This window comes from Lontra canadensis, unplaced genomic scaffold, assembly GCF_010015895.1.
Source record: "Lontra canadensis isolate GAN:19392208 unplaced genomic scaffold, GSC_riverotter_1.0 scaffold45, whole genome shotgun sequence".
Lineage (NCBI taxonomy): Eukaryota > Metazoa > Chordata > Mammalia > Carnivora > Mustelidae > Lontra > Lontra canadensis.
Window position 1 is genome coordinate 11836489 of NW_022631039.1, and position 12375 is coordinate 11848863.

The 12375-nt window shown below is 52.0% G+C and overlaps 1 protein-coding gene across 1 annotated transcript in view; it reads left to right on the top strand.

The window, feature by feature from the left end:
• The window catches only part of MMD2 (monocyte to macrophage differentiation associated 2), a 32794-nt gene extending 20621 nt beyond the window's left edge, over window positions 1–12173 (top strand). Inside the window, 7 exon segments of the mRNA XM_032872765.1 lie at window positions 1237–1318; window positions 2744–2904; window positions 5007–5081; window positions 7763–7864; window positions 8512–8541; window positions 8543–8651; window positions 11970–12173. Of these exon segments, the coding sequence (XP_032728656.1) occupies window positions 1237–1318; window positions 2744–2904; window positions 5007–5081; window positions 7763–7864; window positions 8512–8541; window positions 8543–8651; window positions 11970–12173 (763 nt within the window).
• The last annotated feature ends 202 nt before the right edge of the window (window positions 12174–12375 follow it).

Below are 12375 nucleotides of genomic sequence, written 5' to 3' on the forward strand. Positions count from 1 at the left end.
GGAATTTAACTCCATTGGGGGGATGACGGTCAGCAGAGTCCAAGGGGAACAGGTGAACGGCCCATTTCCCTGATCCTGAGCCTATGTGGTCCAGGGAGGGAACCAGGTGCTTGCAGACCTCACCCCCCAGCTCTCTGATGCCCTTTCCCGACCCTGCCGGGTGACCTTCCCAGCTTGACTTGAATCCCCCACAGCCACGCACAGAGTCACGCCAGCCTGGCCCAGCACTAAGTGTGTCCCACCTGGGGGTGGGGGCAACATTCCTACACTCTGTGCTCTAGCCTCCCCTCTGCAAAATGGGTGGGGCGGAGTTTCCCTCCAAGCTCCACTGTGGTCAAAGGAGAGACTAGAGGGGGCCCCAGGAATGCCTACTGCTCCAGATAAAGCCTACTGGCAGTTCCACGTGTGGACCTACGTCCGGCAGCAATGAGTGCAATGGTCATGAAAGAAGTGTGTGCAGATGCTTATGGACAGGGTTCTCCGTGGTGGCCCCAGATCAGACTGTCCACCTCTGGGAGAGCAGATAACATAAATAGTGTCTGGAATTCTCTATGGCGATGAAAACAGCCGATCTCTGCGTCCGACAATATGAATGAATCTCGTCAAAGTCACGTGGGACCCAAGAAGCCAGACAAAGAAGGATTTGTGCTGTGTGATCCCATTGATGGGAAGTTCAAGAACGGGCCAAACTAATCAATGATGACAGTGTCACAAGTGGTTTCCCTCGAGGGAAGAGTCACTGGGAGGGGCCCTAAGGGCCCTTTCTGGGGGCGCGGGCCATGAGCTTGGGCTCCTCCTGAGTGGCTGTGGTTATGCGGGTGGGGGCACAAGTGAGACCCCATCAGGCTGTACCCGCAGGGAGCCCTGCTCTATGTCGGTGAGACAGAGGGAAAGGAGAAACAGGAAGTGAAGAGAATTTTGTATTTAGCAAAGTTTGGTAGCGAATACCACATTGGGGATCAGGCACTAAATACTGGCCAGTTCAAAAAAAGTGTAACATAAAGAAGGGGGAGAGGGAGGTGAGGAGAAGATGGGAGGGGGGCTTGGGAGGAGGGGGATGGGAGGAGGAGGGGGAGGAATGGAGGAGGGAATGGGGAGGAGACGGTGGAAGGGGAGGGGAGGGATCCTCTTTTCCCACCAGGAGGGACCCCAACTTCAGGTCTCCTGGGAATCCTGGGACCACAGCTGCTCCCGGCTTCCTGGCCCAGCTTCTGGGAATGATGCCTCTCTTTCCAGGTTCATGAACCACCGAGTCCCCGCCCACAAGAGGTACCAGCCCACCGAGTACGAGCATGCGGCCAACTGTGCCACCCACGCTGTGAGTTGGCTTTTGGGGGGGACTGAGAGCGGGGGACACTTTCAGGTGGGAGGGGAGTAGGCTCTTCACCCTTGGAGAGAGTCAACATCTCTTCCGCAGCAACGTCCCAACTGACGGCAAGTCCTCTGTGGCCCTTGGAAGAGTGAGTGGGATCTGGAGGGAAGGCCATTTGGGTACATTGGACTGTAGTACTGAGCGTGCCTCTCTTTTGCTCTGTGAACCTTCCTGGCTCCCTGGTTTCTGCACAGCATCTGGACCCTGTAGGAAGCTTGCAGCAAGTGTTAGCTCCTAAGTCGGCCGGCTTCCCCACTGCCACACACTTCTCCCAGGTTCCAGCGCCTGAAGGTGCTGTTTCCTGGGTAGAAGGTACACTTCCAGGCCTTGGCATATGCCGTTCCCTCTGCCTGGAGTACTTGTCTTGTCTAAGAAATCCTTCTCTGGGCAGTGGACCCCTTTGGAAATAATGCAAACTCCAGACCCACGTTGTCCGGTTTGGTAGCCGCTGGCCCCGGAGTGGCTATCGTGTCCTTGAAATGCAGCTCATCCCTTGGAGGTGTGCTGGGAGCGTGACCTCCATGCCCACTTGGGAAGACATGGCAGGGAAAACGGGATGTAAAATATCTCCTTAATATGTTTGTGTATAGTACACAGTATTTTGGATATGCTGGGCTGAACACAATATAGTATTCACGTTCATTTCACCTGTTTGTTTCTCTCTTTAAAAACACGGGTCCCAGAACATCCAAGATGACCTGGGCGACTCACGTTACAGTTCTGTTGGCTGGGGCTGCCGTAGACCATTTCTCCTGAAAAGGTGCTCCTGACAGGCAGAACTGGGCACACTTTCGGGGCGGGGGGTGGTCCCTGAAAGTGCTTTGGAGAGTTCTAGACTTCTCCAGGGAAATGATGGGTTAACCAAGGTGTGAAGAGAGAAGGGTTCTCCAGGTGGGCCTGGTGGGGAGGGCTACTTTTTCCAGAAGGTGCTAACTACATGGGCAACCACACAGGTGTGGGGCGGCGTGGCGTGCCCAGGGACCGCAAGGCTGATGACCGGCGATGCTCCTTGAGGCGGAGAGCCTTCGTGTTTTCCACGACCTTCTCTAGAGCTGTGCTGCCCAATATGGTAGCCACGGGCTCCGTGGGGTGGCTGAAATTGAGACTAAAATCAATGAAAATGAAATAAAATTAAAAACTTCACGTTATTGGCAAGTCACGACTCAGGTGCTTGGCGGTCAGGGGCCCAGTGGATCCTGCGCTGGATGGTGCTGGTCTGGGACCTTCCCACCAGGGACGGAGGTTCTGTTGGACGGTGGGAGTCTGGAGGAGAGGGTGGGCAGGTGCTTGGGGAAGCGCAGGGACTGCGTACCTCCCCGCTCCCCACGTCCAAGCCTGGCCTTGCAGCACCCGTCCCATCTCTGCTTTCAGCTCTGGATCATTCCCAGCATCCTCGGCAGCTCCAACCTCTACTTCCTGTCCGACGACAACTGGGAGACCATCTCCGCCTGGGTCTACGGGCTCGGCCTCTGTGGGCTCTTCGTGGTGTCCACCGTGTTCCACACCATCTCCTGGAAGAAGAGCCATCTCAGGTGCCTCTGCCTAGTCCACGGGAGGGACGTGGGCTGGGCAGGTGACCGGGGTGGGTGGGGGGGTCGTGTCTAGCTGAACCCAGAGGGGTCTGGGGCGGTGACTGTCACACTGTCTTTGCCTCAGCTGGCCACCCGGGATTGCGTCCCAGCTGGGCAGACCACCTCACCCTCCATGAGCCTCGTTTGCTCACCCCCAAGAAGCCCGGAGAGCAAGCCCCCAACTCCCAGTATTGTTATGAGGGAACCTCCTAACTGTCAGAACCGTCAGAATGACCTCCCCCTTCTGGGTACCCCCGCCCCCGCCACCGCCCTGCGTCCAGGCCTCGCATACAGACATCACCCGTAATCTTTTCAATAATTCTGCGGTCTAGGCATTGTCTCAGATTTTTAAATTTTTGCTTTGCTTTCCATTTTTCAAAACACTGGGGCAAATACCCATAACATAAATGGACTCTTCGCCAGTCTGAAGCGTCCAATTCAGGGGCTTTAAACACATTCACACTGTGGCGCCAACACCACCACCCAACTCCAGAACTTTCTTCCTCTTCCTGAATGGAAGCTTTGTCCCTTTTTTTGCAGTGACCCCTCATCTCCAGCTTCAGCGGCCCCCTCCTCCCCAGGAGCCCCGTGACTCTGCTCTAGCCCCCATTCCTGTTTCCCGTTCTTGCCTTCTCTGTGGGTCTCGGTCCTGCCCCACTGTATGAGATTCTTGTGGCTGCTGGAACAAAAGACCATGGATGGGGCCGCTGGAAACAACAGAATTCATTCTCTTGTAGTTTAGGAGGCCAGAAGGCCGAGATCCAGGCGTTGGTGGGGCCATGCGCCCTCTAAAGTCTCTACGGGAAAATCCCGCCTCTTCCACCTTCTGGTGGCCCCCGTGTTCCTAGACTTCCGGCTGTCACTCCCGGCTGCCCGTGTCTTCGCACAGCCTTCTTCCCTGTGTGTCTCTTTGTCCAAATTTCCCTCCCCTTTTTCTCACTAAGAAACCAGTCATTGGGTTTAATGCCCGCTTAACCCCCGGTGGGACTGTGCTGGCCCTTCCTGTCCTCACCCGTCACACAGCAGGTGAAAAAAACAGCACTTGTCTTCCAGGTGGGATTAAAAAATTAATGCTCGTAAATACGCTTAGACCAGTGATGTGCTTATAGCCACGCTGCATGCATCACGCTAGTTGCTGTTATCACTTTCAGTTCTAGGAGGACATGCGATGAAACCACACGCAGGATCCCCAGTCTGTTTCACCGAGGGCTGCAGTTTTCTGGGCAGAATCAGTTTATAGTAGTTATCTGTGGCTCTGTAACACGTTACCCCTCCGTCACAGAGGTTTTATTTATTTTTAAAGATTTTATTTATTTGTTTACTGGGTGAGTAAGAGCGAGAGAGCACAGGCCAGGGGGAGGGGCAGAGAGAGAGGGAGAAGCAGGCTCCCCGCTGGGCAGGGAGCCCGATGCAGGGCTCCATCCCAGGACCCTGAAATCATGACCTGAGCCGAAGGCAGACAACTCAACTGACTGAGCCACCCAGGTGCCCCAGTCACAGGGGTTTTAAATAATGGGAAACCTTGGAGCGTCTATGATCAAGCCTCAGAAATCACCATATTTCTTCAGCCCTCTGTTGGTTACATGTGTTTGCCTTATTCATCGTGGGAGGGGGCCACGCATGGGTGTGGATACCAGCAAGTGGGGCTCTTTGGGCACCATTTTGGAGGTTGGCCACCACACTGGGCGAACACTTTGATGGCTACCGTTGGCTACTCAACGTGAAGTCACGACAAAAACGGTGAACGTTTATTGAGCACATCCTGATATGCATGGTGCTATGCTAAGTACCAACGTGCTTAACCCGCATGACCGCCCTGTGATGGGCTGCTGGTGTCCTCCCCACCCCACAGATCAGAGAAGCTGGTTCAAGGTCATAGTCCGTAAGTGGTGAGGTTGGGATTAGAACTTCGGTCTTCTGGCTCCAGACCTGGACCTGAACCAGATTGCTGGCACCCAAACCCCCAACCCAGTCCCCTCTGCACCTGCAGGCAAGGAGGCACGTTTGTCCCAGGGCGTTGCTCTGGGGCCTTAACCCTGTTCCCTACCCCTTCTCTGCCCCAGGATGGTGGAGCATTGCCTGCACATGTTCGACCGTATGGTCATCTACTTCTTCATCGCGGCATCCTACGCACCCTGGTGAGTATCTCTGTATCCTCCCGGGCAGTGGTGCGGCGGTGGGGGGCCCTGGCCTGTCTTCCTCTCTCTGAATGTCTTCTCTTTGGCTGGGTCATCTGTTGACTCCCACACAAAAGCGTGTCGGTAAAAAGACGCCCTCTGCCCGTTCTCCTTCTGGAAGCAACTACTTAAGACCAGTTTCCTGGGTCTCTTTCCAGAGTTGTTTGTGCAAAGAGAGCCCCAGGTGTGTGCCCATAATACTGTAAATGCATCTGCGTTCATACTTTTCCTCTGGCTTCTACTGCAAAAGGAAGGGCACTATACAAACTGTGATTTGCTTTTGCTCTCTCGGTGATTTCGCCGGGGGCGACTCTCTGTAATTAGTACATTGAAGAATGCCGGAACGCCTGTCTTTTGTTTTGTTTTTCTACAACAGCATAACATTTCCTGGCCGTCCCCTGCTTGTAGATGTTTCTGGCATTGGGGCGCTCCGTCCCTTGGGTAGGAGAGACCTTGCCACAGTCCGTCTCCTTAGTACCCGCGCGTGGATGTGTTGGCTCGAATCCTAGGACGTTGCTAAGAGGCGGCTTTTTCTGACCTCCAGAAACAGTTTCATGTGGCCGAGTGGGTTAATTGGATGTGTGGGAGGAGGTAGACAGACAAAGGGGCTTGGTGACCAGTTTCCGGGCTGGGTCCATGGGAAAGTGGGACATGGGGCAAGGCAATGTAGAATCATTTGGTGGGTATTTTTCTTTGAATGGCTCTGGTTTTCACACCGTTTTCTGCAGAGCCCTCTAGGTCCCCAGAAGACCATGGAGGGGTGGGGGTGTGAATGACCGTGGGTTCCCCCATCCTTGCCTCAGTCAGGAAACCCCATATTTTAATGTTTGTTTTTGGTAGATTGGATTTATGTTTAAGATTCCTGAATACAGTCTTAAAGATTTTTTTTTTTTTAAGATTTTATTTACTTATTTGACAGACAGAGATCACAAGCAGGCAGAGAGGGGCAGGCAGAGAGAGAGGGGAAGCAGGGTCCCTGCTGAGCAGAGAGCCCGATGCGGGGCTTGATCCCAGGACCCTGAGACCATGACCTGGGCCAAAGGCAGAGACTTTAACTCACTGAGCCACCCAGGCGCCCTTATTCTTTTTTTTTTTTTAAGGTTTTATTTATTCATTTCACAGAGATCACAAGTAGGCAGAGAGGCAGGCAGAGAGAGAGGGAAAGGGAAGCAGGCTCCCCGCTGAGCCGAGAGCCTGACGTGGGACCCGATCCCAGGACCCTGAGAAGATGACCAGAGCTGAAGGCAGCGGCCTAACCCACTGAGCCACCCAGGCGGCCCCAGGCGTCCCTATTCTTAAAGATTCTTGAAAGCCTCTGAAGTAGCAGAGAGAGAGGAGCAGAAATATTTGTTTGAAATTCAGCACACCTTTTTTTGGGGGGGTTCATTTTCTTCTTTTAAAGTCAAGTTGAGATTCAGTGTGATATTTTAGTAAGCAGTGACTTGTGTCGTCGAGGCTCCCCGCAACCCCATCCCCGCCAGTCCTCCCATCCCTTCCTCTGCCCGTCCCCTCCGTCCCATTTTATACTGATTCTCCTTCCCACTGGCCTGTTTTGAGTCTGTTTGGAAAGCCTGTTAGAATGATCCTCACTGATGGTTCTTCCAAGTAATGGGTCGGTTTGTTTGTTTGTTTATTTATTTATTTATTTATTTATTTTACCTTTAAGCTTTCCACTTATACACGAACTTCTTCGTAATAACAATTGGACTCAGAGCCGATTGCTTTTTGGGGGACATGGGGGGTGGACAGAGGTTGTATATAAGACATTCTCATTGAAGAAATTCACTCCAGAAAAAAGTGAAAGGATCCTTTCCCCCCAACCACTGCCATCATCAACTGTCCCTTTCTAGAAGGATCTCCCGCTCCCCACCCGACAAGGGGCTCTGATCGGTGTCCCGCGCAGTTACACGTCTCTCTTCACATGTGCAAATAATGCCATCCTGTTACTCTCCCCTCGCTCCCCACCACCAAACCTAGCGACACGCCGGGAGATGTCCGCACCTAAGTACGGACTGGTCTCCTGTTTCCCAGCTGCTGTGACAATGTCACAGCATGGTGTATCTGGCAGGGTGCCTTTGGGGGACAGAAACCATACGATGATTTGAACGTGGCACATTTGGTATAAAGGACTCATCATAGAAGATTAGAGGAGGGGAGAATCGATTAATGAGCGTCAAACACAAAATCTAGAGAAGCCCGTAGTGACAGATACGAGGGACAGCTAAGACCAGGCCCGCCTCCATCCAGGGCAGAGATCCCCCCTCGTCGGAAAGGGCCTGGTCTTTGCCCATGGGGTGACAGAGAGGCTGCTGGAGGGGGCCGTGGGTGTGGCCTGCTGCTGTGGCCAAATGTTGGCGAGAGCTGGGCCCCTGCAGGTACCTGCCCCAGGGGAAGTGGCCTCAGCCCAGCAGCGCAGAGAGAAGCCTGCTCTCGGAAGCTGGTGGGAGAATCAGGAAGGAAGAGCCTTTTTCTCTAATCGTTGCTTATTGTTTCTGTCTGTTTCTCTGTCTGTCTTTCCACCCTGAGAGCCCACATCCCACTTGCAGAGCCATGGGGCCCAGGGCTGCTTTGGGATCTGTCTTCCCAGGAGGGGCTGGGCCCCCGGTAACCCCCCTCAGTCTGTGCCCTTGGCTCTCTCTCAGGCTGAACCTTCGGGAGCTGGGCCCCTGGGCCTCCCATATGCGTTGGCTGGTCTGGATCATGGCCTCGGTGGGCACCATCTATGTCTTCTTCTTCCACGAGCGGTAAGCCAAGGCTGGGGATGGGGCAGGGGATCAGGTGGGCTGGGCCTTCTCCCTGGCCTTGGGGAGAGGATGCCCCAAAACATGAGGGCACAGCTCTGCCCGGCATCCTGGGGTTCAGGCCCAGGGATGGCCACCAGAGCCACAGCCTGTAGGGTTGATCTGAAGAGGTTTTGAAAAAGACCTTGTAGGTTCCGTGTTACCTGTGTTCCCTAAGCTGGGTTTTTAGATGAGGGGAGAGGCTCCATTCTGCTGTATGAGGAAGGAAACAGAGCTATGGAAGCAAAAAGGAGTAGCTGACTTCTGGAATTTCCAGGGAGGGCAAATCTGTCAGCCAGTGCAGCCACTCGGACGGATGGAGGGCAGCTGCCTGGGCCTGGCGGGGAAGAGGTCCTGGGATCCCATAGTGATGACAGCCCCTGGCCGGAGCTGTGGCAGGGGCCCGCACATGCGCTATACTTAGCAGGGACAATCCTGGCCTGTCCTCCCACCGATGGAGACCAAGTCCCAGAGGGAAGGACAGCCGCCCAGGGCCACCCAGCTCTGCCAGCACCTGCCGCGTGTCACGGGGTAAAGTCAGAGCCCGGGAGGGCTGGGCAGAGGGCGGCGTTCCTCTCACTCTTTTGGTTGGGGTGTCCCCTCCTACCCAGAACGGGGAGCTGTGTGCCGTTCCTCCTGGGGAGGCTGTCCCGAGGCCCAGATGGCTTGTCTTCCTGCCAGGTACAAGCTGGTGGAGCTGCTCTGCTACGTCGTCATGGGCTTCTTCCCCGCCCTGGTCATCCTCTCAATGGTGAGTCCCACCCACCCGGCCAGGGGTCTCCCAGCGGGCTGGAGGGACCCCGAGTGACTCTGGGGATGGCCGTGTCTGAGCCCCGCCTCTGGTGCCTGGGCAAGCAGAGGCCTTAAGAAGTACTCAGTAGAGCAGAGAGGCTAGCTCTGGGGACCTCGACTCCCTGGCCTTGCAGGGTCTGACCCTGCCTAACCTCCAGGGAGCACGGCGACCCTCCCCGCGTCAGCCCCCGTCCCCCCCGCATCAGCCCTCATCCCTGTGTCAGGCTCCCTGTGTGTTTAAGGATTCGATAGGAAGACCTACGGACAGCGAATAGGACGGTGCCTGGGACTTAGTAAGTCCCAAGTCCCTGGAGATGGACATGAGGTCCTGTTCATGACAGCCTGGCTGGCCTGCGCGTGGGGGCTGCCCCTGAGTGGCTGAGCTGAGATTGGCCCCCACCACCACTGACTGCAGGGACGAGGATCTTTGGGCCGCTCTGCCTGGGCCCGTGAGGGGCAGAGCCCAGGCAAAGAAGCTGCTGGGTGGGCCACACGTGGACCGCCTCACCTCTGCCAGCCTCAGTTGTCCCATCTGTCAAGTGGGCACAGTAAACTCACCAGCCTGGCACCCTCCCCGAGTTTATTACCTTATACAGTGGTTATTGGGAGGTGGTAAAATTATACGTCGTCAAGTTTAGCAGGGGTTTTGTGTTTTTAAACATTGTATAGCTTTACAAACCTAAGCGGTATGGTTAGGAGGGTCTTCTTTCTCCAAGTTCCCGTAAATATTTACCTGTGTCTTCTCCTGTCTCTCTTGTGGTTTAACCTTCCCACTGTAGTTTCTCCTGGGCGCAGTGATCCGTCCCCGAGCCCCTAGCTAGTGATGTCAATTATCTGTCGTTTCCATGAGCTTCTTTGGTCACACGTTTAATTCACATGTAGATGTGGGTCTCCCTCCGATATTTCAGTTCTGTTTCCCCTAGGGGCCTGTCTCTATCCTGACACCAAACTGTTTTACTTAATGTAGCTTAATTATGTTCTAATCTGTGGCCCCGTCATTTCGTCTGCTCAGCATTTTCCCAATGATATGTATTTATTCTCACAGACTGCCTTTTCCCCTCCAAGTTCATTTTTATTTAAATATGTATATTTATCTATTAGGCTGTATAATATTAAATCAAATATTATATTATTGTATCTATATTAAATATTTAAAAAATTTTAAAGTTAAAAAATATTTAAATTTATTTTTTTAAAAATTAAAAAATTTTCTGATTATTTAAGTTAAACTTTATATAATTTACAGTAAACAAATATTAAAGTTTTAAAATTAAAAAAAATTTTTTTTTAATTTTTAAAAAATTTATAGGGCACCTGGGTGGCTCAGTGGGTTAAACCTCTGCCTTAGGCTCAGGTCACAATCTCAGGGTCCCGGGATCAAAGCCTGCATCGGGCTCTCTGCTCAGTGGGGAGCCTGCTTCCCTACTCTCTCTCTCTGCCTGCCTCTCTGCCTACTTGTGATTCCTCTCTCTGTGTCAAATAAATAAATAAAATCTTTAAAAAAAAATAAAATCTTTTAAAAAATAAAATCTTAAAAAAAATCTTTACAATATTTTTAACATTTAAAAAATTTAAAACACTTAAATGTATTTTTAAAAAGGTTTCAAAAATCTGTGAAGAGTATTTAAAAAATAAATAAGTATGCTGTCATTTAAATGAAAAATGTTTAATTTCTTTAAATTTTAAAGAATTCACTTAAATTTATTTTAAAAATCTTATGAATTATATTAAACCAGCTAGTGTAATATCTTGAAATTTTAAAGCAATTTAAATTTAAAAAATTTTTAAAAATTTTATGAAATATATTAAATATTACATTATATAATTTATGTTAGATAAATATTTTTAAAAAGTTTAGACTTTTAAAAAATTCTTTGAAACTTACTTAAAAATGTATAAATTTTAGGGGCGCCTGGGTGGCTCAGTGGGTTAAGCCACTGCCTTCGGTTCAGGTCATGATCTCAGGATCATGGGATCGAACCCCGCATCGGGCTCTCTGCTTAGTGGGGAGCCTGCTTCCTCCTCTCTCCCTGCCTGCCTCTCTGCCTACTTGTGATCTCTCTCTGTCAAATAAATAAAATCTTTAAAAAATGTATAAATTTTATAAATTACATGAAATAAGTACTAAGTTATACAATATCCATCAAACGATGTATTACATATATTTAAGTACATATATATACTTCTATATAGTCAGGGTATAGTTAAATACACAGTCCCTGCAAAAAATAAGTCTGAAAATGTGTGAAGGAGCCAAGGCCCCCGTCCCCCTCCTCCCCAGTATGGTGCCCCAGCTGCAACCACCGTTCAGTTTGTCTGTCCTTTTCATTTATTTATTTATGTGCAAATCGAGGTGGCCATGCAGACTTACGGACTCCGGACTCCATTGTTCCTCTTCTCTGCGACCTGCTTTCCTCCCTTAGTGTGTGCCGTGGGTGCGTCTCCATGACCGCCACGTGCAGTCCTGCCTGCCTCCTTTGCTGGTGGAGGGAGCAGGAACGGGGAGGGCCTGGGTCTCCTGGGTCATTAGTGCTCCAGTATGACTCTCTCGAGGACCGAGGGCATCCGTGTCCGCAAGGATGCTGAAATACGGTGGAGCTGTTCAGAAGCTGGAGGGGGCTGTCCCTGTGAGACGCGGACGGGTCCCCCCACAGGGCAGTGACCCAAGGTGGAGTTGCAGCGTGGAGGGGATGGTGAAGGAACCCCTTTTTCTGGAACAGTCCGTTCCTGTGCCTCGTACATCCACCTGCAGTGCCTAGCATGTGTTTCTAGAAGGATACCGTCAGCAGTGGGAGCCTGTAACAGGTGTATGGGCGGCCCCGGGGAGATGGGGGGCCGGGGGGGGCGATGGTGTAGCAGGTTCTCCTCGCTCAGTCTCTGCCATTCCCTTTAACCACGAAGCATTCATGTGGGTGTTAACAGCGCTCATCTCTGACAGCAAGGACGACTCCTTTTTTCTTAATGTTTTTTGTTTGGTTCCTTTATAATTCTTCCTCCCGGACCTGTATTCCTTTTAAGAAAGTTGTGATACAGTATACGTAAAACTTGGCTGCTGTGCACTCGGAATAGTCTTCGAGATTTTGATAGAAATGGTAACATCTGAGAATTAAGTTGGAGAGGATAGACAACATGCGTCGAGACTTCCTACCCAGGCATCTGGGCTGGCTCGCCATCCACGCCTCTTTCCGTTTTGGGGTGTGGGAGAGTAGCGGGAGGGGGCTCTCAGCTTTGATGGCTGCCTCTCTGACCCGTGCCCCACCCTTGTCCTTCCCGACAGCCCAACACCGAGGGCATCTGGGAGCTGATGACCGGAGGGGTCTTCTACTGCTTGGGTATGGTGTTCTTCAAGAGTGACGGGAGGATCCCTTTTGCCCACGCCATCTGGCATCTCTTTGTGGCCTTCGGGGCTGGTACCCACTACTATGCCATCTGGAGGTACCTCTATCTGCCCAGCACCCTGCAGGCCAAGGTGTCCAAATGAGGCGGCCCAGACTGCACAGGGTCGGAGCATCGCGAGAAGTGTTTCTATGAACTCTGGTCCAGAGCACGGCTCCCAGGCCCATCTGCACGTCCACGGGCAGAGTTTTGATGGGTCGGAGGCTACTCCTGGGAACAGCCAGAATGTCCTTCGGGTCCCAGGTGAGGAAGAAAGCATGTAGTCATTTTGGCAGAGAAGCCATTAA